General features: G+C 44.0%; 1 protein-coding gene across 7 annotated transcripts in view; it reads right to left on the bottom strand.

The window, feature by feature from the left end:
* Positions 1–24,925, bottom strand: part of wnk2 (WNK lysine deficient protein kinase 2) — a 189,606-nt gene that overhangs the window by 83,161 nt on the left and 81,520 nt on the right. For all 7 annotated transcript variants that reach the window (XM_069939761.1, XM_069939760.1, XM_069939757.1 and 4 more), the window contains 3 exons: positions 24,210–24,382; positions 14,394–14,614; positions 8,228–8,385 (listed from right to left, as the gene is read on the bottom strand). In XM_069939761.1, the coding sequence (XP_069795862.1) occupies positions 8,228–8,385; positions 14,394–14,614; positions 24,210–24,382 (552 nt within the window). The remainder of the gene's footprint in view (positions 1–8,227; positions 8,386–14,393; positions 14,615–24,209; positions 24,383–24,925) is intronic.

Genomic DNA, 24,925 nt, shown 5'->3' with positions numbered 1-24,925 from the left:
GTGTAAAGACAGAGATTCTCTGTCCTCACATCGGAAGACTTCCCTCCATGAATGTGCCCTGGCCGGCTCCAAGGCACTGACTACAATCACTCTCGGGGGAAGGGTCAGTGATGAAGCAATGCACTCCACCACCAGCATGCATATAATGCCACTGCAAATAGCTCGTGTAGAGCTCGTCGAAAGAATCAAAGAGTTGTGGATCCAAACCAAGGCTTTTTATTAGCAAAAGACAGGAGCTCTTCACAGGTGGCCGACCAGTCCGGAATGATCCGACCTGGCTAGGGACACAACCCTTTAAGGCCCAGACAGTAGGCGTGGCTTAGCTCTCAGCCAATCGCTGTAAGTACAGTCTAGATACAGTAACTATATACACTATATACATTGGTGATAGATCTGTACTATCACAGCTCGCAACCCATCTTTCCTCTGTCTCCCACTCACTCACCCCTCTCCTCCATGACTCCCCTCAGGGCAGAGGCCACCAGGCCGCTTTGGCCTTCGGGGCCACTAATCAGCGCCAGCAAGCAGAGCAATGGCTATCTTCCTATCCATAATCCCCCATATATCTGGAACCGTTCAACGCCCAACAGCAACAGTCGCCCCACCTACAGTGTCTCCGGACGATGCACCGAGCCTTTTAGGACTGCTTAATGAACAGGTAAGTTTAAATTTTTTATCCATCTCTTCAGAAGACCTTGAAGCTGAGGCCCAGCATTAACAATAAGCTTCCATGAGCAAACACCCTCCCTAAACCAGTTTCCACCTTTATTATAGACGTCTTCCAGCCTAAAACAAGCTTAAAGCCTTAAATAATTTAATCATTACCTAATTACCTCTTTTGTTCTGTAGGTACTTTGCATATTACTGAATTCTATCTGACAACTTTACGCTCAATTCTGCATTGATTATAATCTTCACTATTCACATCACATCCAATTTTAATCTCATCTGCAAACTACTTCTTCGTCCAGGTCATTAATAAGAATCACAAAGAGCAGTGGAGCCGGAAGAGATCCCTGCAGAACAAGTCACTGACCACCAGGAAGAATATGTATTACCTTCTGCTTTCAGCAGCCCCAAGCCAAGGGGCTACAGTCAAGGTTCCATGAATTCCATGCTCATGATTTTCTGAATGAGTCTTCCATTGGTTGGGGTGGGGGGGGGGAAACGACACACCTGTCAAATGTCTTACTAAAATCAATATCCACCACATCTACTGCCCAACGTTCATCAATTTCTTTTGTTACTTCCTCATCTTAATTAGGCTCATGAGGCATGACTTACCCTTCAGAAGCCATGCTGACTATCCCTGAGAAGGCTGTACTTCTGCATGTCCTTGCCAATCTGGTCTGCCAGGATTCTCTCCAATAGTTTGCAACTGGTCTCTAATTTCCAGCATTCACCCTATGACCTTTCTTAAGCAAGAGGATCATATTTTCCATTTTCCAATCCACTGGTACCTCCCCTATAAGCCAGGGAGGATGCAACTATCATGGCCAAAGCCCCAGCAATCGCTTTCCTCACTTCCAGGAGTAACCTGTGCACCTCTCTAGTCCTGCAGATTTATCAATCAAAATATTTTTAAGAAGATCCAACACTTCCTTTCTTAACCTCCACATGCTCCAGCACATAAGCTTATTTGATACTGACCTCATATTGTCCAAGGTCCCTCTCTCTGATGAAGCGTATTCATTTATACCACCTCCCTTACCTCCTTTGCCTCATGGCACATTCCCTCCTTTATCCTTAAGGAACAATGCCTTCACCCTCATCATCTTTCTGTTCTTCACACAAGCAAAGAATTCCTTAGGGTTTGCCTTAATCCTACTTGTCAAGGCAATCTCATGCTCCGTTCTAGATTTCCTCTGTCCTTTCTTCAGTTCCTTCCTGACTACCATGTAATTCTCATGAGTCCTTCCTGTCTTTTGCTTCCTGAACATTCTGCCTGCTTCCTTCTTCCTCTCAACTAGCTGTCTCACTCTTGACAACCAGTTTCCTTATCCTATCACTGTTTCCCTGTCTTACAAGAACAAACCAATCCAGAACCCAGTGCAAGTGGTCCCGAAACATCTCTTACTTGTATAGCATCTGTTCCTAATTTGCTCCTGCTTAATCCCATCATAATTAGCCCTTCCTCAGTTAATCACTTTGCCACTTTTTCTCCAATTCTTGTCGATAGCTCCCCCAGAGGTCTGTCACCTGACCAGGTTCATCACCCAAGTCTAAATCCAGTATAGCTTCTCCTCTGGTAAGATGGTCCACAAACTGTCTCAAGAATCCTTCTTGGAGACACTTAATGACGCAGCAGCAAAGGAGATCACCTCTCCTCCAAATGATCAGGTGCTGTGTCTTGCAGTGGCCGATAATGAAGAGAGAGCTAGGCAAGGTCAACCCACGGAAAGCTGCTAGACCAGATAACATTCCCAGCAGAGTGCTCAGGGAATGTGCAGCTCAGCAAGCAGATGTTCTCACCAACATCTAATATCTCCGACATGCGCCACAGTCCTTGTGTGGTTCAAAGCCACCACCATTGTCCCCGTGCCGAAGAAGTTGTTTGTGTCCTGCCTCAACGACTACCGCCCTGTCGGACTAACGCCCATCATCATGAAGTGCATCGAGGGGCTCATCATGGGACACATCAAGCTCCTGTTGCCCCTGTCATTGGACTCCCTGCTCCAACTGCTCTACGGTTGACATCACCACTGCCCTCCATCTAGCCCTCACCCACTTGGAAAATAAGGACTCTTATGTTTGAATGCTCTTTATCCATTTCAGTTTGGCATTCAACACAATCATACCTCAGTATCTGATAAGGAGGTTGAGCCTGCTGGATCTAAACACCTCCCTCTGCAATTGGATTCTTGACTTCCTGTCAGGGAGACCTCAAGCAGTCCTGATCAATAACAGAACTTCCAAGACCATCACACTGAGCACCAGTTTCCTTATCCTATCTTCGTTTCCCTGTTTCAGTGGAACAAATCAATCCAGGACCCAGTTCAAGTGGTCCCCAAACATCTCCAAAGATGATTCACCAATGCTGTTCATTCTGCTGACCCATACTGTGCAGCTAAACGTAGCTCAAACCATAACATCAAATTCACTGACAGCATGACCATGGCGGGCCTTATTAGTAATAATGAGGTGTCTGCCATCAGAGATGATGTGCAGTCGCTATTGGACTGGTGAAGAGCCAACAACCTGTATCTGAACTTTCTAAAAAAAAGCAAAAGAGATAGTCATCGACTTCAGGAGGACCCAGGGGTGGTGGTGGGGGAGGTGGGGGGGAACCACGCTCTGCTGACCATGACCTTTCCAACAGATTTACCAAACCTGCCCACCAGATATTTGTTTTCCTCACTTTCAGGTGCATCCACACTGTAATGTCCCATATTGTTCTATGTTCACATCCCTCATAAAGCTTTTAACTGTGCAAGTTTAGTCTTGAAAAGAGCATTCCAGAATATCACCCAGTGGAAGAAGCACTTCCTGCTTTCACTCTTAACTAGCTCCAATTTTAATACAATAGCCCCAAGCTTACTGTCATCTGGATAAATGGTATCTCTAATCATCTTAAATGAATCCATCATTATAAACATTACAAATAAAATACGCTTCAACTTTCCAAACTTGGGGACCAAAAGCAACCTTCCCTCATTTTTAAATACTTCAGTTCTATATTTTGGGTAAACTTATGCTGCATTCTTCCAAGGTTAACACACAAGGTGAAGTGCCTAAACTTGACTGGTTGGGTGAGCAGGGTTCACTATGAGCCACAACCACCGCTTTTTGCATTCGATTCCCCATGACTGTCACTAACACCAAGATTTTACAAAGTTGTGTAGCGCATTGAACAAGTTCAAGTGAGCCAATGTGTTCAGAGAAAAATTGCTTTCCTTCCTTTAGGTAAGGTAACCTCAAGATGTACCTAATTTACAGCTGTAATACTACTAAGATATGATCTTATGAGACTGACCGACTTGGAGAGAAAGAGATTTAAAGATAGAGATTATAACATGAATACTCAGTAAACATCAAACAAAAAGATCACATTAATGTCCAGACACAATATTTGAGTTTCTTCCTCTACAATGCTGCTTGATATACTAGGGATTTCCAAACACTACCTATTTCAACTCATTGAATATTGTTGAACAATCAAAGTAGAATAGAAAACGTTCTTCTTCCACACAATGGAAGATAACATTTATGGCATATTTTGGAAAATTCTGAAAAGATGAGTTTATACTACACTGGTTCTTTTCCTGCCCAGCTGTGTTGTGTGCAATATGCAGAGGCTGCAAATGAATTAGAAAGTTTATCAGATAATCAGAAAGGTGACAGACACAAGATGTTTTTAAATGCAGCATTGTACAAGTTCTCCCCTTAAAATATAACTTTTTTGAACTTTCAGGGTCTATTAAGTTGTAATGCCTCAAAAATTACACTAAAACCAGAGTTACAACAAAGGCGATGAGTTAGGAGGGAGACTGAAAACTTGACTGAATGGTGTACCTTACACTCAATGTCATCAAAACTAAGGAAGGAAAAACCAGAGGTGTACGATCCAGTGATCATTGGGGGATCAGAGGTGGAGAGGATGAGCAAATTTAAGTTCTTGGGAGTCACTATCTCGGAGATCGTTCCTGGAACCACTACACTAATGGCGTTGTGAAAAAAACACATCAGCATCTCTACTTCCTCAGGAGTTTGCGGAGGTTTGGCATGACACCAGAAACCCTGGGAAATTTCTACAGATGTATGATGTTACGAGCCCAGAGGACCCCAAAACCCAGCAGCAATAGATATTCACCAAGACAAATGGTTACTTAAACAAATATTGCTTTTAATTATCTTTAAACATGAAAACAGAATCACACTTTTACTTATCATTATTGACTTACCCAACTTAACCCCTTCTAATTTTAAGTGCACATGTATGTGATCTATGTGCAAGTTCAGAAATATTCTTTGATCCCCAGTTCAATCTCGACCTTCCGCTTTCCTTGCCTTTGGGAGGCAAGTTTGAAATCTTGGGGGAGGAGGGGGGGAGGAGACAAGTGGATCGCTGCTCCCCACAGAACACCTGAACACAAGACTGTATCAGCTGTAGCTTTCCCACAGAGGTTGAAACACCTGCGTGTGGGAAATACGATCCTGATATTAAATACTCTATTTCACCCACTTTCCCTGGTAATGTTAAGTAAGCACTGTGTACTGGGGGTGAGAGGAAAGGTCTCCTCGTCGGCCGAGTATGGTTTGTCTCAAACTTCCCCTCAGGCCGGGGCCGCTGCTCCGGGCTGGAGTACACGGACCGACAGCCCAGGCTGCGCCCGATTGGAGCCAGACTCACTTCGATATTCAAGGGTAAACAAACATAAGTGTTACTTCCTCTAGGCAAAGGGTGGGTAGAGTAGGGTTCATATTTTTATCTCTCAATGAACTCGTCCAAATCTGTCCCACCTGTCTTCCTAGCTAGTCGTTCTCAACTTTCCTTCGTGGGCTTAAGAACAGCTACGATTTTGTCTCCTGCCTCACCCATCGCTTTTGGGAGATGGCTTCAGGAGGCCTCTCAGCCTCGACGTGCTGCAAATGATGTCAAGGCAGTGTGGGCAGGACTAGGCCACAGTCCCGAGGAGCCGGCGTTCACTCAGATGCAGCTTTCCATCAGCTGGCATGTTCAGACGACAGAAAGGCATCTTCTCTGCGACCACCTGAACGTCCCAGCTGCACTCCTCCTGCCGCGCCTGCCAGTGCATTATCTTCATCCATACACTTGAAAGTGGCTTAAGCTTACTTAGCTCTAAACTTAACCCCACTAAGCGCAAATGTAAATGTGTGTAATTCAAAGTCCTACTCTGAAAAGTCGGTCTTTAAAAGTTCAGCATCATTTTAGTCTTGTATGAAGGTCTTAAATTCTCAATTCAGAAATAATTATAAAGTACTTTAAACATGACATCTTCAGGCCTATTTTACTCACAATTATGTTTTCCATTCAAAGAATTTGCCCTCTTCTCAAAAACAGCGAATGTGGCTATTTTCTTCCACAATGAATTTACAAACCTAGACAAAGTTTAAACGAAATGGCCAAACACAAAAATAGACCAATTTGAATTTTGTCTTTTTTCCCCAAAGAGACAGTAAAGTAGTCTTCATTAATTCAAAATCCATGGATTCTGTGTTCCCTTTCTTCTAAGAGTAACATAAAACAGACCAATTCTGGTTACTGTAACTCAACCCTATCTTTCACAAGGTTTCCAACCCTGTACATCGCAGGGGTTTGACTTCTGTGAACTCCAAGCTGAACTGTTCCAAAAATGAAAACAAATTGTCTGAATCTGGTAATACATTTCTCCAAACCACGTGTCTGTGGCATCATCACTGAGATGAGTCCCAATTCTTGGAAACCACATGACCATCAGTTTTATTTCTACCAAAATTCAGTTTCTTGTTCAAAACCATTCCATATCCATAACAACCTTATCTCTGTTCAAGAGGCTTAAGTGGCTTTGATTAAAAACAGATGGCTTCCTCCCTTCCCTTCTTAGCCATAGGACCGGACTCTGTGCCAGAGACCTGATCTCTGTGGCTTGTCCCTGGTAAGTACCCCCCTCCTCACAAACAGTATCCAAAATGTATACTTGCTATTGAGAGGATGCCCACAGGGGTACCCTGAACTGCCTGCCTATTTGCTTTCTGTCTTCTGACTGTCACCCATCTACCCTCCTCCTGCCTCCTAGGTGTGATAGTGTCCCTATAACTCCCCCCTGCCTCCCGAATGATCCAGAGTTCATCCAACTCCAATTCCTTAACTCAGCTTATCAGGAGCTGCAGCTGGATGCATTTCTCGAAGATGAAGTTGTCAGGGATACTGCTGACTTCCCTGATGAGCCACATTTTGCAAGAGGAGCATTCCCCTGCCTTGGCTGCCATCCTATGAACAAAATGTATGATATCTAAAAATCTTGCCCTTCCCTGTGCCTACCTAATCCGTTTTATTTCTCAAATAGGGTGACCTTTTCTGACTTCAATTCCAACTAATCCTGACCTCTTACCTGTTCTCTCTGAAGCCTGTTAAGCCAAAGCCTGACTCTGCCCACTCCGCCAATAACCGCTCCCTTCTTTGTCTTCAACTGATGAACTTGATTGCCCAATGGTGGAAAATGTGCTGATCAGCTGCATCATGGTCTGGATTGGAGCACCAATACCCTTGAGCAAAAAGTCCTCCAAAAAGTCATGGACACAGCCTTGGACATTACAGGTAAAGCCCTCCCCATTATTGAGCACATCTACAGGGAGCACTGCTGTCAGAGAGCAGCAGCAATCATCAGGATCCACGCCATCCAGCACACGCTCTGTTCTCACTGCTGCCATCAGGAAAGAGGTCTAGGTGCCACAAGACTCTCACCACCAGGTTCAGGAACAGCTGCTTCCCCTCCACCATCAGAATCCTCACAACAAACTCAATCAGGGACTCATTTAAGGACTCTTACTTGTACACTTTGATTTTTTTTTAAAAATTCTCCCTGCATTGCGCAGTTTGTTTACATCTGATATGTTTACAATTCTTCATTTGTTTACATGTACAGGTGCACTCCTACTTCAACCATAGCCCATCCGCACATACAAACAAATTTTTTTTTAAAAATAAAGAAAAATATACAATTTTCACAATTACATTGAAAATTGGGCCTATGAAAAATAACAGCTCCTCGTTCAAATTTAAATTCTTCGCTTTCTCCCAGCTGATTCCTCATCCCTATCTTTCCTCCAGCTCTCCATCCCATTCCCTCTCCAATCACAGAGCCATCCCCTTGTTTGCTGGTGTACCTTCCCTCCCTTCTCCACCTATTACTTCCTGACTGTGGGACTGTGCACCTCCCACACCACCCCCCCCATCATTTTGTTCAGACGCCTGCCCACAATTTGTTCATACCTTGATGAAGGGCTCAAGCCTGAAAAGTTGGTTACGTATCCATTCCCTTTGCTTCGTTAAGTACACTGTTTGGCCTGCTAAGTTTTTCCAGCATTGTGTTTTACAAGAATTCTAGGTGTCCTTTGATTTGGAATGCAATTGTGTGGTGGATAGCACTTTGATGCACAACCTGATAAAATATCCTTGCCAGATGCTTAAGCAAAGTGTGCCTGTAAAACTAAGGCTATTTGTAAACTAACCATAACTTGCTTTGTTACATAATATTTAAGGGTTCTTTTCTTGGATAATACTCACACTTGTAACTTTTCGATAGATCTGGGCAGCATTCTGACATTCAGAGTATGGGTATTCTGAGGTAGCCATTTCCAACATGCACATTCCAAACGCGTATACATCCACAGATTCATCATAGTGTTCTTCATACATTTCTGGAGCCATGAATTCTGGAGTACCTGTAGATAATTAAAAGTAAATGCATCATTCCAATAACAACTGTTAATAAACAGGAAAAATTGTAGATTAGGTGGGATTTGATTTCCTAATATACACCAGGCATGCACAGTTAATGATTTTAATTTCAAAAATTCCTCAAGGCCCAAGCCACTATTTTACACATCTACCCTGACCACCTCCCCACCCACAGATGCAACAAGGACAGGATTCCCTTGTCCTCACCTATCACCCCACCAACATCAGCGTTCAGCATAACATTCTCCGTAGTTTCCACAATTTGCAACGGGATCTCACCACCGTTGGAGACACATCCTCATCTCCCTTCTCAATTATCCTCAGCTCTGCAAATCTCCCAACCTCTCATCCTTTCCCACTTATCATCCCCAGTAACTACCCCTGTTGTGCTGCACTTGCTCTGACATCTTCTCACCATTATTCAGGATTATGAACAAATGAAGCACCACCAAAACAGAATCTGTAGGTCATTAACTGCATCCAGTGCTCCTGATGGGGCCTTCTCTACTTCACAGATTGGGGGATTTTTTTTTTGTTGAGCATCTTCTCTCCATCTGCTGCAACAGCAAAGACTTATCAGTGGCCAACAACTTCAATTCCACACTCCATTGCCACACTGACCTGTCTCTCCATGGCCTCATGTACTGCCAAGTTGAGGCCACCATAAATTGGGGGTACACTTTATATTATATCTTGGCAGTCTCCAACCAGATGATGCAATATCTAATTCTGTTTAAATTCCACCCCCCCTCCCTTCTTTCCCTCATTTCTGTCTCCATTCCTCCAGCTCTTGAGCCCTTTTCTTTCCTTCACCAATCAGAACTACATTTATTAATCCTCTGCTCTGTCCCCAGCAATTTTCTCATTCCCTTCCCAGATTTCCACCCATTATTTGTTAGACCATGCCCCTCCCCTTCCCCTTTTATTTCCACTCGTTTATTAGGTGTCTGTCTGATTTTTAGCATTCCTATAGAAGGACTCAGGCCTGAAACATTGACGCCTTTTGCTTTCTCCTCTCTCGCGTCGGCCCCAAGGGATACTCAGTCATCAGGGACTGCATGACGTACGAGATGGCCATCGAAGGCCCACTACACGAGGCCCCAGAATGACATATGCTGGCAAGGCACCAACTCTCACAGCGTCAGTAATGACAAGCTGAATCACTGGACTACTATGTCCTTGAACTATGGATGCTGACAAGGAAGTGCCTCTACGAGGCAGTCTCAGCTCTGGTGAGGGAGAAAGAACAAATCCGGCTAGAATCAGTTTGAGATACGTGAGGCAGCAACAATTGGAGTTGGGGAAGAAGGACCTTACCAGGACCCTTGATCTGGTGAAATCCCTCGAGCAGGCCTATCTGGGAGTGGACCATCTCTCTAATGAAAGCGGCGTCCACTCAGAAAGCCAGGTCTATGGATCACAGCTGTCACAAGTATTGATGACTGTGGCCACACGCGACTGGGATTGCTACTTCTGCAGACAGGCCAAACACCCCCCTCGCCAAATGCCCCGCGAGAGACTCCTTGTGTTCTTAGTCTGTCAGGCAAAGGGGACCCTCAGGAAGGCTCCCACGTGCACGGCCCCTGAACAGTCGCAAACTCCGTGCCCAAGCCCAGAAGCACAGGCCCCTGCCTCTCCATGCTGCTTGCCACCACCATCTTGCTGTGCCTTGTGGCAGGAACCGCTACTGGAAAATAAGCAACGGCAGGAATGGTGGCCATCTTGATGCTCCTCGTGGTCGATGCCACCTCTCCAGCCTACAGATCAAGACGACGGCAGCAGGGGGAGCAATGCAGCCTCTGGACTGCTGGCATCAGTCGTCCTTGACAAAGAGAAACTCCATCAGCTGAGTAAATCGACCATGGAGGTGAGGGTGAACAGGCACTTAACGGACTGTTTCATCAACACTGGCTCGACAGAGAGCTTTATAAACTCTATGACTGCTCGGGCAGTAGAAATTAAAGGTTTACCCCGTGGACTACCGCATCCATCTAGCATTGCAATTGCATCCGGCAACTATTCAGAGGTATTGTACTGTGCACTTAACAGTAAAGTGGGAAATTTTGCAAGTTCTGACTGTATGTATTGAAATGTTTTGTGCTTCTGTGTTGTTGGGCCTAGACTTTCTGTGTCACCTTAAAAGTGCGACCATTGAGTACTCAGGCCCAATTACGATGTGGAACTGAAGGTCCAAAAATCCATACACTAAATGCAGTCTCTCCACACTGAATATCAAATTCCCCCACCTCCCCCCCGACTGTAGGCTGATAGCCACAAAGAGCATGTGATACACTGCAGGGGACAGAGAATTTATTAGAGTTGAATTTATTAATTAAGTGGCTGCTTAAAGAAAAAAAATCAATGAACCCAGCAACAGCCCATGGTCAGCCCAGGTAGTAATGGTGAGGAGGTGGGGGGGAAAGACCTCCCTATCCCACCACCATGAAGGTGCTAAGGTGGTGCCTGGGCTTCTTCTCATACGACGTCCAGTGGGAACCTCATAATACTGACAAGGTCTGCCCCCTCTTAAAATCCACCTCCTTCCTATTGTCAGCTGAAGCCCAGGTGGCTTTTAACTACGACAGGAGCTACATTGTGAAAGCCGCCATGCATGTGGTGGAAAGCGAAGCCTCCAATGTAGTTCTGGCTGTGACCCTTTACCAGGCAGGCAGGCAGGCCAGTTGCTTTCTTTTCCTGCACTCTCCAAGGCCATGAGCTGCAAAACCAATCTGTGGAGAAAGAGGCTCAAGCGATTGTGGAGGCTATCAGGCACTGGAGGCACTACCTGGCTGGCAGGAAATTCACTCTGCTCACTGATCACCAATCTGTAGCATTCATGTTCAATAATACGAACAGGGGCAAAATAAAGAATGACAAGTTCGCAAGGTGGAGGATTTAACTCTCCACCTATAACTATGTGATAGTGTATAGGCAAGGTCCACTCAATGAGCCCCCAGATGCCTTATCCTGAGAAACCTGTGCTGCTGCACACACCAGCCAGTTGCGGCCACTTCACGACAAGCTCTGCCGCCCGGACATCACCTGCATGGCCAATTTTGTCAAGGCACGCAACCTGCCCTTCTCCATCGAAGACATCAGGGAGATGACCAGGTCTCCACTGAGTGGAAACCACACTTCTACCACCCTGATAAAGGCTTCCTGCCCCTTTGAATGACTCAGTGTTGATTTCAAGGGGGCCCTTCCTTCCACCAACAGAAATGTGAACTTTAATGTTATCGATGAGTACTCGCATTTTCCGTTCGCTATCCCCTGCCCAGACACCTCCACCGTCACAGTCTCAGAGCTCTGCCCTCCATTTTTACCATGTTCAGGTATCCCAGCTATATTCATAGTGACTGGGGCTCATCGTTTATGAGCTACATCAGTAAGAGGAAATGCCTGCAGCAGGACGACTAGCTACAACCCCCATTGAAAAGGAAAACACAACAGTCTGGAAGGCTGTAAAACTGGTCCTCGAGTCCAAAGGCCTTCCAGACTCATGCCAGCAAGAGGTTCTGCCCACTGTGCTCCACTCCCTAAGGTCACTCCTCTGCATCACAACCAATGAGACTCCTCTCAAACTTATGTTTGTATCCCAAGGAAATCCACGTCGGGGACCACTCTTCCAGCGTGGCTAACAAGAATCCAGCTGAAAAGCATGCGAGAAGCAAAACTGACCTGCTGGTCGAGGAAGTGTACCTACTGTACTCAAATCTGATGTATGCCTATGTGGCGTACCCAGATGGCAGGGAGGACACGATCTTGATCAGATATCTGGCACCTTCGAGAACTGAAGTCCCGACGCCCACAGTGGGCCTGGAACCTCCAAGAGCTACCACTAGACCTGGGACCCCAAAGTCCCCCTCTGAGAACCACAGGAAGTTCTGGAAGAGCAAAGCCCACCAGTGCCAAGGCGCTCAACCAGAATAACCAGGCCCCCTGATCGACTCATCTGATAAATAACTGCACAAAAGGATCTTTTGAATGGGGTCTCTGTTTTTGCAGTGAACACTGGAATTCACTGTCTGTATGTAGAGTAGACGGCCGACCCCTCCTCTTGGCTCCGCCTCCGTCGGCCACGATATAAACCCCATTTTTCTGCCTTGCCCTCGAATGACCTGAAGACCTCTAAATACTGGCCGTTAGTTGTAAGCTAATAAAAGTGTATTTGTGCTTCTCCCAAGTCTCTGAGTTCTATCGATCACGTTACAGCTGCATGACCTGCTGAGTTTCTGTGGTGCTCTGTTCGCCAAAATCAGACACACACAAGGTAAAGACTCTACAACAGGCTTTAATCCACAAAGACTTCCACAGAGCCAGGCTGGCTGTGGCTGCAGCAACTCTGAGTGAGGCCTCGGGAGGCTTACATCCCGGAGGGTGATTGACACCCGATGGGGTGGGACTTGATCCATTCAGGCCGACTGATTGGTAGCCGGCCAGGTGTCGTCCTGTCCCCTTACACTCCTGCAGGTACAGAGGTTGCCCCCTGCAGTAGGCCGGTGGTATAGCACCACAGTTTCTCAAGCAACTTTTGTATAATGCAGTGGTCCCCAGCATCTTGCATCTAAGCCATCAACTTTAAGTTTTAATATTTAGCAAGCTTGAAAGAAAACTTCAATTTATACGGGTGGATCAACAGACTTGAGGGGTAAATCGCTCCATTCAGGAATTTGCAAGCATGATCAGATGGTTAATTCTTAGCTCACAAAATAACTAAAACAAAGTTTTGGTACTTTGTGAGAAAAAGAAATTCCGTAAATTATGTGCAAACATTCAGGATTCATTAAAAATGTACACATTTCCATTTCACGTTCCTTGCTTGAAATACTGTCCTAGGAGTTGATAACATGTGGATCTATTGAACTCTTTTGCTTGAAAGAACTCAAGCATATAGAGGGTCCTGTTCCTGGGATTTGTAATTAACACTTTTTTTTTGCAAGAGAAAAAACATGATATAACCCCATTTCCTGAAATAGTTAAGCCTCCCCTTCCAGAAGTCCTATTTTATTTTCTTTCGGTAATATATCACATAGCCATCGGTTTTCTAAAGCTACCGATGTACTTCATACAGATTTTTAATTTCAAATATCTATGTTCACCCAAACACTGTCCCGAACTAATGGAACACACACAAATTCAGTTGCTGAATACCACAGAACCTTTTATTTGTGAGGCTACCAAAACACGTCAAAATGCATTCATGTTAAATAGAGAGTACATTAGGTAAAGAGGAAATAAACAAGGAGCCAAGGGTGTGAAAAATTGTGGAGATGTGGAAAGAAACCATTTTGAAAAATTCAAATATTTATGGAAGAATTTGCATGAAGTCCAATTTCCCCAAATAAATAACCCATGGAATTCCTCTACAAGTTACAGAAAACTTGCAACTTCCCCACCTTTGAATTGGCTTTGAAATCACATAAGATATTTTTAGTTTTGTTGCCATCTTTTTCAGCTGCAACCTTTGTGTACCACTAGCAATTTTCAGAATTAAGATGATACCAGTGATGGGGAAAATAATCCATGATTGGATGAAATATAATTTTGCATTAAATATTTTGTAATATCACACTCAACTCCAATCTATCCCTGATTTATCACAAATTAATTTGGAATGCATATAAACACATATGATTAACAAGAGTGGTTATAAATTAATGAAGACTGTCAGACAACCAAGGTTATTTTTCCTTCATTCCAATCCCACCTCATGCCCTGGTAAAAGTTTATAATTAGCCAAATATAGGAACTCTTATATCCTTATATCCGGGATAATAGGATCTTAATTCAGAACCTTGAGTTAAGTAACACATTATTAAGACAAAGAAACAACGGTGAATAATACCATGCAGAATTTATCTGATTCCATAACTGACACAAAACTCAATGCTTAGAATTTTTTAATATACTAATTTTTCATCTAGCACTTTCTCCCACTGAGCCAATAATGACAAGGATTATACTAAATTTGAAGGAAATGGCAGATATTTACCTATAACACTTTTAGCAAAAGAGGCACGCTTTAAAGTTGCAAGCCCCAAATCTCCTATTTTCACAGATCCAGTGGGTCCAGTAATAAAAATATTATCGCATTTTAAATCCCGGTGAATAATTGGTGGTGTTCTTGTGTGCAGAAAATATAGGCCTTTCAATATTTGGCGACACCAGCTTCGCATAACTTTTGTTTTCATCACTTTAAATCTTTTTAAATACCTGAAAATAAGTACAAACATTTTTTAGCAACTGTGAAAAAATAAAGATCAAAATCATAATTTTGAATTTCTCAGGAATCTCAACTTCATCTATGCACGTTGAAACTAAAGGGCTTAAAACAGGCAGATACATTTTCATTTTTGCCCTCAATTAAATTCTGCGCTTATTTCCACAGATGCTGTTTTTCTTGGCCTACTGAATGTTTCCAGCATTTTGCTTTTACTTCAGATTTCCAGTATCTACAAATTTTTGTATTTCCAGTTAAACTCATTCATTTCACATGATGCTTCTTACAGAACACAAAATAATTGGTAAAAATATTGCCTGCAGACTTCAATGGCAATAATACAGGTTGATACTAGACAATTATTTAATTAAATGTTGTACTTTCTACCATTAGAATCATGGTGACTAGTTGAGTGGAAGGATAGGTAGCAAAAACTAGTTACCCTGGTACTTCAAACACAACTTCATCACAAAGCTGCAAACCCACATCACCCATAAATTTATTGAAATAAATCAAAATCTTTTGGGCAAGAAAGAAACTTGGGAGAGGGAGAGAGGGAAGAGAATTTAGGGATCATGGATACCAATAGGGTATTTCAATTAGAATTTTGATTTAAAAAAAAACACATTGATTTATATGAATAAGTGATATAGCATGGAACAGGCTTTTTGACCCAACATGTCCATGAGAACCAAGATGCCATTCCAGTCCAGCTCCATTTGGTCCACATCCTTCTAATCCTTCCTCTTTGTACATCAAACCAAATATCTTGTGAATGCCAAAATTTCACCTACTTCTCATTTCTTCCTTCCCCCTCAGATCTCACTTCTCCCATTTCACTTTAAATTTATGGCCACTGGTTCTAGAATTGGCTAGCCTAGGAAGGAGACTCGTGGTTTTTTTAAATCTCGAAGATCACCCCTCAGCCTCCTGTCCTCTCAGGGATAAAAACAGAACCCATCTTACACTTCCATACAACTCAAGTGCTCCAGTTTCAGCAACTAGTGCATTTCCTCAGCATCCCTTCCAACTTATTGATAACCTTCCTGTAGTTGGCTGACCAGAATTGCACACTCCAGAACTCCAATGCCTTGTACAGTTGAATAACGAGGTCCCAACTTTAGTACTCAATACCCTATCCAAATTTTTGCAAATTTGGAGCCTGTATATGCAAATATTAGGCATAAATATGTAGAAATGTTCTTCCAACCTCAAGTCCTGTGTTAACCTACTTCCTTAAAATGAAATGACTACACAAGATCGGTTTAATTCCAATGTGTTAGAATGTGATGCTCCAGGCAATCCAAAGTTTCTTTTTATAAGGGTCAGGGGACAAGGAGGGAAAGGGAGGGGATATAATCATCATGTAATGAATGAAACTCTCGTCAATTTAAACATTCATTGTATTGTACATAATGATTTACTAATTACATGCATACTTCAATGGTAAGGAAAAACATTTAAATAAAATATTCCAAAAACCCTCCAAAGAGAAACATGCCAAACATCATCTTCACCACCTTCCCTAATTCTGTCACTTTTAGAAAACACCGTACCTGTACCCCTCAGTCTCTGTTCATAATATTCTCCAAGGCCATGCCATTTACTGTGCAAGTTCTACTGTTTTGCCATACCAACGTGCAACAACTCTGTCTGAGTTAAATTCCATTTGCCACTCTTTGACCCATCTTCCCAACTCATCTAAATCCTGTTGTAAACTCTCATCCATCCTCACAGTCCACCAATTTGCTTTTGCATTTCAATGATTTAATTATTGTATTTAGGGTCAAAAAGGCAAGATAATTCTACAAATATTTGATAGCTAAAAGCTTGAGCTAAATTTTTTCATCATACAAGAGCTCAGCAAAAGGTGTCCTCCTTTTGAAATCGAATCAATTTCAGCCATCCAAATACAAAGAAAAGCATTACAAATGCTACCATTACGATAACTGGAAAAACCAACAATGCAGAAAATTTAAAATTTCAGTCAATGTACGCAAGTAACTATTATGGTTTATTGATTACTTTATCAAACAGATGTAACACTTCACACACAATACAATTCTGCAACCACTGGTTAAAACAGCCCCATGCATTTTTCACTTGCATATATTCACTACTATAAACATATGTAATTGATCCATAACCTGCAGTTTTTATTTTCCCCACACAGATCCTTATTTAGATTTTAAACAAGCTGCACTCCAGATGTCATTATTTTCCATTTCAGTTAACTTCTCTTTCAAGGAGTTTAAACAATAAAATACCATACTAAGGGACTTCATGTTAATAAAATGCATATTATTAGGAACAATGTCTGCCTGAATTTAAATAATTAAAGCATTCAACAACAGAAAAAAATTCTGATCAAAGCCATGCTTCCTTAAGTGTCATTTGCATTGCATTGCTTTTAAAACCTTAATTTGAGGATACTCAGTTTCCCCTAAACAATCCAAATACAGATAAAATTTGGCAAATTATTGTATCTATTCTTGTTCAATATCTGGTTCATAGATATCTTGTAGCAAGGTTGCTACAGTTAGGTTATAGCCCTAAGACTGTAGCTCGAATCTGCAGAAGAAGAAAAACACACACCCCAGTAGAGTGTATTCAACACTGAGTTTATTCAGTGGCAGCTGTGCCTTTTATAGCCAGCTCAGCTGCGTCACCATCGGGGCATGGCTTGAGCAGACCAGCTGTTGATTGGTTACCTCGGATGCCCAGGCCTGATTGGGACCCCTGCAATCCACCAGTGGTGATTGGCCAGTTTCATCGCTTTGCCGGTGGCCTATGGAATTGGGTGTTTCAGCCTGCACAATGCTTTGCTGGTTGCCACGTTCAATGGCCAATTCTTGTTTGACCCGAGGTGTGGGCCGCAGGCACTACACGACTGTGATAAATCTCTGCTCAGCTGTCTATCTTCCCTTCGGCTAGCCTTGCTGTACTAACATTGGCTGTGCATTATCTCTACTGTTAAGAACATTCCCCTTGGATATAACTGTATATGCATCTATTGTCTTTCATTATTGTACCATGAGTTTCTGCTAATAAAAGCCATGATTATTGTTTGACCACATCGTCTTTGTCTACTTCATCAACTGGCACTTCAACGACCCTCCCCTCAGAACAGGCGATCGGGGCAATGTTTTTAGGAGCCTGATCCTTGTGCCTTGCAGTCGGGTGAGTGATGGGCTAGTCAAAGTCCAAGTAGGATGGTTTCAACCAGTCAAATGTGAAAGTCTCTTCTCTGCTGCCTATGTCCAAAACACAGGTGGAGCCCTTGTGTCTGAGGACACGGTATGGCCCCTTGTAAGGCTGCTGTAGAGGTGGCCGGTGAACCCCAGGCCGAACAAACACGTATTTACAGTCAGAAAAGTTCTTTCTTTGGGACGCAAGTGCAAGGTTGGCCGTGGGGTCTAGATTTAGCAGGGGCCAGGGCGCCTAGGCGTTTGTGTAGTCAGGATAACGTGGTCATCGGGAGCTCCCCAAAGTGCTCAGGGGCCGTCACAACTAGGGGTGCACCATAGACCCTCTCGGCAGAGGATGCCTCAAGATCCTCCTTGGGTGCGGTGTAAATGCTTAACAGGATCCAAGGGAGTTTGTTAGCCCAGTTAAGTCCAATAAGCCATGCCATTAAGGGTGCCTTAAGATGACTGTGGAACCGCTCCACCAACCAGTTGGTCTGTTGGTGATATGCCGTGGTGTGGAGGAGTTGGGTCCCGATGGCATGTGCTAAGGCAGTCCATAATGGAAGTGAATTGGGCCCACCCCCCGTCCAATTAAAGTGTTCAGGGACCCCCAAAACACACTACCCAAGTGTTGAGTAAAGCCAGTGTGCATGCTTTTGTGGAAGCCTCTGATACTGGCGCTGCCTCTGGCCATCTGGTCAATCATTGTGAGATGATAACGTGCACCTCTGGGTAGGGCCCCCAGAATGTCAATGGGCACATGGCTGAAGCAGTGACGTGGTAGCTCAAATAAATGTGGTGGAGCTTTGATGAGTCTGGATTTTGGATGACTGGTACTGAGTGCAAGTCATGGCCCTCAGGGCGACCTCTTTGCAGAGGTCATGCCAGACATACCTGTTTGCCACCATTTTGACTGTAGTCCTGATGGTAGGATGAGCTAAGTTGTGGACCGAGTCGAAAACCCACCTCTTCAATGCAGCCAGAATGACAGGGCGTGGTTGACCCGTTGAGGTGTCACAAAGTAGTGTGCGATTGCCGGGGACGATCTAATGTCCTCCAGTTGTAAGCCAGTCCGGTACGCTGGAATGTCAGGGACTACTTGCTGCACATCAGCCAGGGCCCCGTAGTCGTTGCCAGGGATAGGGTCGTGCACCACCAAGACAGCCGGATGGGATAGGGTGTCAGGCACCACAATGTCCACTGTAAATTCAGAAATGTAGGACATGTGCTGCTGTTGCTTGGCTGACCACAGATCTGACACCTCACTGAAGGCAAAGGTAAGGTGTGGTCCATGTAAATTTTGAACTTCCTGCCTTCCAGGAAGAAACGCAAGTGTTGAATTGCCAGATATAAGGCTAACAGTTCTCTATCAAAGGCCATGTACTTGAGCTCTGGTGGCCTGAGGTGATTGCTGAAGAAGGCCAGCGGTTGCCATTGTCCATTTACCAGTTGCTCAAGTACAATCCAAACACTGTGCTGGAGGCGTCTGTCATGAGGGCGGTTGGGGCATTTGTCCGCAGGTGCACAAAGAGGGTGCCATTGGCTAGGGCATTTTTGGTGGCCTGGAAAGCTTCGGTCACCTCCTGAGTCCATTGTATGTTTTTATTGAGTCCTTCCATGAGGGGAAAGATGAGATCATGATCCAGGCCACTGCAGATATGAAGCAGTGATAAAAGTTACCATACCTGCAAACTCTTGTAGTCCTTTCACCGTCGATGGCGTGGGCAAAGAGGAAATAACATCCACCTCAATGGGTAATGATCTGGCTCCATGTTGGTTGGTATGATGGCTCAGAAAGTCAATAGTCTCTCGGCCAAACTGGCACTTGGCCGATTCAATGATTAGGCCAAAATTGCTCAGCCTGGAGAATAATTGTTTTAAGTGAGTGGCGTGCTCAGTGCAGGTGTGGCTGGTGATTAAAATGTTGTCAAGGCAGACGAAGACAAAATGCAGATCCCAGCCCACTGCATCCATCAGCCTCTGGAAAGTTTGAGCTGAGGTTTTTTTTTTAAACCCAAAGGGCACGCAGAGAAATTCAAACAATCCAAAGGGGGTTATGATAGTGGTTTTTGGGATGTCTTCGGGGTGGACCGGGATCTGGTGATAGCCTCTGATGAGAACCATCTTTGAAAATATCTGTGCCTCTTGCAGGTTAGTGGTGAAGTCTTGGATATAGGGCTTGGGATTTGTGTTTGGTATGGTGGCCTCGTTGAGGCGGCGATAGTCTCTGCATGGCCTCCAACCACCCGCTGCCTTAGGGACCATGTGGAGAGAGGAGGCCCAAGGATTATCGGAGCACTGCACAATGCAGAGTTTCTCTGTCTTTTTGAACTTGTCTCTGGCTAGGTTGAGTTCTCGGGGGAGGGCCCTCCACTCTGTAACGATTTGGTGCCTCACCCCACATTTGGGTTCTGCTGAATGCAAGTGAGGCATGGTGATGGAAGAGAATTCTGCTAGGACTTGAGTGAATTCGTTGTTGGCAGTACTAACTGAGTGCAGGTGGGGGATGGTGAGTTCATTGTCATTGAGCGAGAGTGACTGAAATGTCAAAGCATGCACCAGCCGGCTCCCCTCGATATCTACCAGGAGTGAGTTGGCCCACAGGAAATCTGCACCCAGGAAATCTGCACCCAGGAAATCTGCACCCAGGAAATCTGCACCCAGGAAATCTGCACCCAGGAAATCTGCACCCAGGAAATCTGCACCCAGGAAATCTGCACCCAGGAAATCTGCACCCAGGAAATCTGCACCCAGGAAATCTGCACCCAGGAAATCTGCACCCAGTAATGATTGTTGCATGGTCACCACCATAAACTTCCAAGTGAATTTTCTGTCCCCAAAGCGTAGGGGAATGGTGCAGGTGCTGAATGTTTGGATGCTGAAGCCGTCTGCCACTTGTAGCTCCTGGCCCATTTTGCCACAGTGGGCCTCCAGGCTGATCAGGGGAATGACACTGCATTGTGCCCCAGGGAGTCTTGAATGTGTAGCAGGCCATGCAGTTGGCCGGTCATCACAGCCATTAACGATGGCCGGCCTGAGCATTTCCCTGGGGAGCGGCATCAACGGACCTTGGAATCCCACCGTCAGTGATAGAATCAGTACTGCTCACAAATGGGGTGTGACGTTCGGGTGGTCGGTCGAACGGTGGGCTTCCTGGCCGGGCGCTGATGATGCAGTGCTGTCACCTGCTCGAGTCCCTCTTCACTGTCCATAATAGGTCTGCTCAGGCAGCAACCTTCCTGAGGTCATCAAAGTCTTTCTCCACGATGAGCCGCCTGATGTCCTCGGGCAGCGTCTCCAGGAAGATCTACTGGAACAGTGGCAGGAGGTGTGGCCATCGTTGAGAGTGAGCACGTTGCTCATGAGGTCAGAAGGGGCCCTGTCCCCCAAACTGTCGATGTGCAACAGTCAGGCAGTGGACTCATGCTTTGAAAGCCCAAAAGTGCGGTTAACAACTCCTTGATGACCACATACCTTCCTTGGTCTGGAGGCTGCTGGAGGAAGTCGATGATGCGGGCTGTGGTGTCCTGATCAAAGGCGCTGACCACATGGTAGTAGTGTGTGTTGTCAGCAGAGATCCATCAAATGGCGAACAGTGCTTGCTGGAACCACGCCCATGGTTGTGACGTCCAGGAGTCAGGCAAATTCAATGCTGTGGCATTGATCGCAGGTTCCTCTTCCATCTTTGGGATCAAAGTGCCGTTTGGACCATTTGGGGTCACCACTGTAGAGAAGTCACTATGGCTACAGCTAGGTTATAGCTCTTTGTTATAGCCCTAAGGCTGTAGCTCGAATCTGCAGGAGAAGACACAGACACACACAGACACACACACACACAGACACACACACACACAGACACACACACACACAGACACACACACACACAGACACACACACACACAGACACACACACACACAGACACACACACACACAGACACACACACACACAGACACACACACACACACAGACACACACACACACACAGACACACACACAGACACACACACAGACACACACACAGACACACACACAGACACACACACAGACACACACACAGACACACACACAGACACACACACAGACACACACACAGACACACACACAGACACACACACAGACACACACACAGACACACACACAGACACACACACAGACACACACACAGACACACACACAGACACACACACAGACACACACACAGACACACGAGTGTATTCGACACTGAGTTTATTCAGTGGCAACTCAGCCTTTTAAAGTCAGTTTGGCCATGTCACCACCAAGGCTGTGGTTCGAGCAGGCTGGCTGCCAATTGGCTACCTTGGATGCCCAGGCCCCAATTGGGGCCCTTGCAATCCACTGGCTGTGATTGGCCAGTTTCACTGCTCTGCCAGCAGCCTATGGAAACGAGTGTTTCAACCCGCACGATGCTTTTCCGGTCACCACGTTCGATGGCCATTTCCTGTGTCAGCCCATGGTGCAGGCTGCTACAATCCATTACTTTTGTCCTTTCTATAGGCCAGAGAGAGCAAGAGAAAGAAAAATACAGCAACATCAGAAAATATTGCACAAACAAGCATCTATCTCTTAATGCTATCATCCATTGTTGAAATTGATCACAAATGAGAAAACTGAATAAGGAACATACTCAGTTTTTTTTCAAAATTTTATTTTCGTTTTTCAAAACAAGTATGGTGTCACTTTTGAAAACTAATTTTTAACATATTTACACATTCTTTTAGTACAAATTGCTTCCGAGATTCAAGTACAAAGTCAATTTGTTATTCCGCCCCCCCCTCAATATCAAAAGAAAACAAAACAACCAAGATAGAAAATAATTAAAAACTCATTGTATCTCTAGTCTTTCTAATTTATTTCCACTCAAATATTTCACTGCTGTTGACTTTTTATATTTTGTTCAATTTTTAAATCTGTGAGCTGTTCTTATAACTGGACAAAAAAAGCTCTAGATAAGGTTGCCATATTATGGCACAAGTGTCATATTTATTTCTTAAGTTTTATGTTAACTTCTCAATGGGCACACAATTGTGCATCTCCGTGGACCATCGAGTGATGATTTGGGAGGGGGCAGAAAAGAGTCGGACTTCCAGGTGATCGCAATAAAATACATTTTTGCTATCGACAGGGCAATACGTACAAACTTAATTTAGAATTTTCTTAATTTTCTGCGGACATCTACCAGGTTTCCCGATACATAGAACTCCAGGTCCAGCACATATTTAGTTTTTTTTTAAATCATAAAGTTTGCCTTTAGATTTACAAAATAAAATCCAGTTATTAATTGAATTCAAAACATAAATCAATTTTTTAAAAAACTATATACACATTAAAAATAAACTAAATGCAGTGGATTAAAAGACTAAAATCTGCAAATATGATTGAAGTACTACATATACTAAAATGCTGACATTAGCATTCTATTTGAGCCAAAGCCCATCTACAAGGTACGACCAAAAAGGAGGCAGATGTGCCTAAAAAGTGGGGGGTTGGGGGGGGGGTGTGTGTGTGTGTATGGAAAGTTGGAAGGAGGACAGTACCACAGGCAAGAGGTCAGAGATGGATAGCAGTGCATGCATACATGAAAAAAATCTGAGATGTGATGGGGGGGGGGGGGGCACCACAGGGGCACGACGGCCGGAGGAGCAGAGTTCAAAGGAGTGCAGTGACAATTTTGGTTGGGGGGGTATGGTGGCAGAGAGAGGAGGGGTAGGAGAAAAGGAGCTCAGAGGGTAGTTGAGCAAGATGAGAGGATCTGAGAGCTAGGGAATGGGAAAGGAGAGATCAAAGATGGAAGGAGAGCTTTGAGAGGTTCAAAGCAATAGAGAAGGCCAAGGAGTAGGGAAGGGAGGGAGGAGATGAGGCCATGAGATCCAGCACCCATGGAATCCAAGGTGTCAGCTTTACAGAAGAAGAGGTTGGTGCAGTGTTCTGGTCAAGCAGATGGGAAGGAATTGGATTACAAGATCCATGTGGTAGAAGAGATGGAGACACCATAATGGGAAAAAGTGACCAGCAGTGGGCATGAAGAGGGTTCACAGCATTATTTGGTGCTGATTTGTTTGTGCACACGCATATTACAGCAAAGACAAGAGAGACATCTACACCACATTGAATAAAGACCATACCAAATCTATTCCAATGTTCCCCTGAATTTTACATTTGTAGTAGCTCCTTCAAGAACACTATCTTTGAACTCATGATCCAAAATATTAAAGCAACAGGTGGGCTTCAATTCTGTCAAATGCTGATTTGAATTTCAAGTCTTATTAGCTTCATACCCTTGGTGGCAGTAAATTTGTGATTAATTTTTATAATGTATTATTAATCAATAATTCTTTCCCCAGCATCAAAACAATTTTTCCCCCAGATGAAATACTTACGTTTTCAATGTTCCTGAGGTCATTAATTCAGTAACTAGCACAATGCATTTTTTTCCCTTCAGAGTACTTTCCCAAGAGTCATAAAACCGAACAATATTAGGATGCTGCAACCCTTTAAGCATTTCTGCTTCTTCTCGAAATCGCTGGCGCTCTGCCTTCGCAAGTTTTCTATCCTGCAAGAAACAGAAAACAAGTCAAAAACCAAAGTGAGGAATATGCAATAATTTAAGATAAATCACTTATTTTAAAGAAATTAAAATGAACAATATGTGTATCATTTATGACAAGTCCCTGGATACTGAAGACATGATTGCAAGTGAACACGGAGATGAATTTAAGTCAGACGGTTTCAATCAAGTTGAGTCAATAATTTCAAATGGACTTCCAAAAATGTTCCAAACAATATAAATGTTAATATAATCTGTCACAAATATTATAACTGGATAAGCACACAATATATCTGCACTTCTTTTAGAAATCTCTTTCAAGGCCATGCTTTTCAAAATTAATTGTTACCACAAGATCCCTATCCAAATTTTAAAATGGAAACTGATGTATCAGTCACTAAACTTACCAGCTTGAAATCTAACTAAGAATCCTATTCAATATTTTGTTGTATCTACAGTTGATTTTATTGTAGAAGTATTCTGCATCTGGCTCAATGTTTTTTGATTAGACACGAGTTAATGGCAAGCATCTCTGCTCAGACTTCACAC

Source organism: Narcine bancroftii, chromosome 5 (genome assembly GCF_036971445.1).
Source record: "Narcine bancroftii isolate sNarBan1 chromosome 5, sNarBan1.hap1, whole genome shotgun sequence".
Taxonomy (NCBI): Eukaryota; Metazoa; Chordata; class Chondrichthyes; order Torpediniformes; family Narcinidae; genus Narcine; species Narcine bancroftii.
Note: the sequence above shows the minus strand (reverse complement) of the source record. Positions and strands in the feature narration are given on the sequence as shown.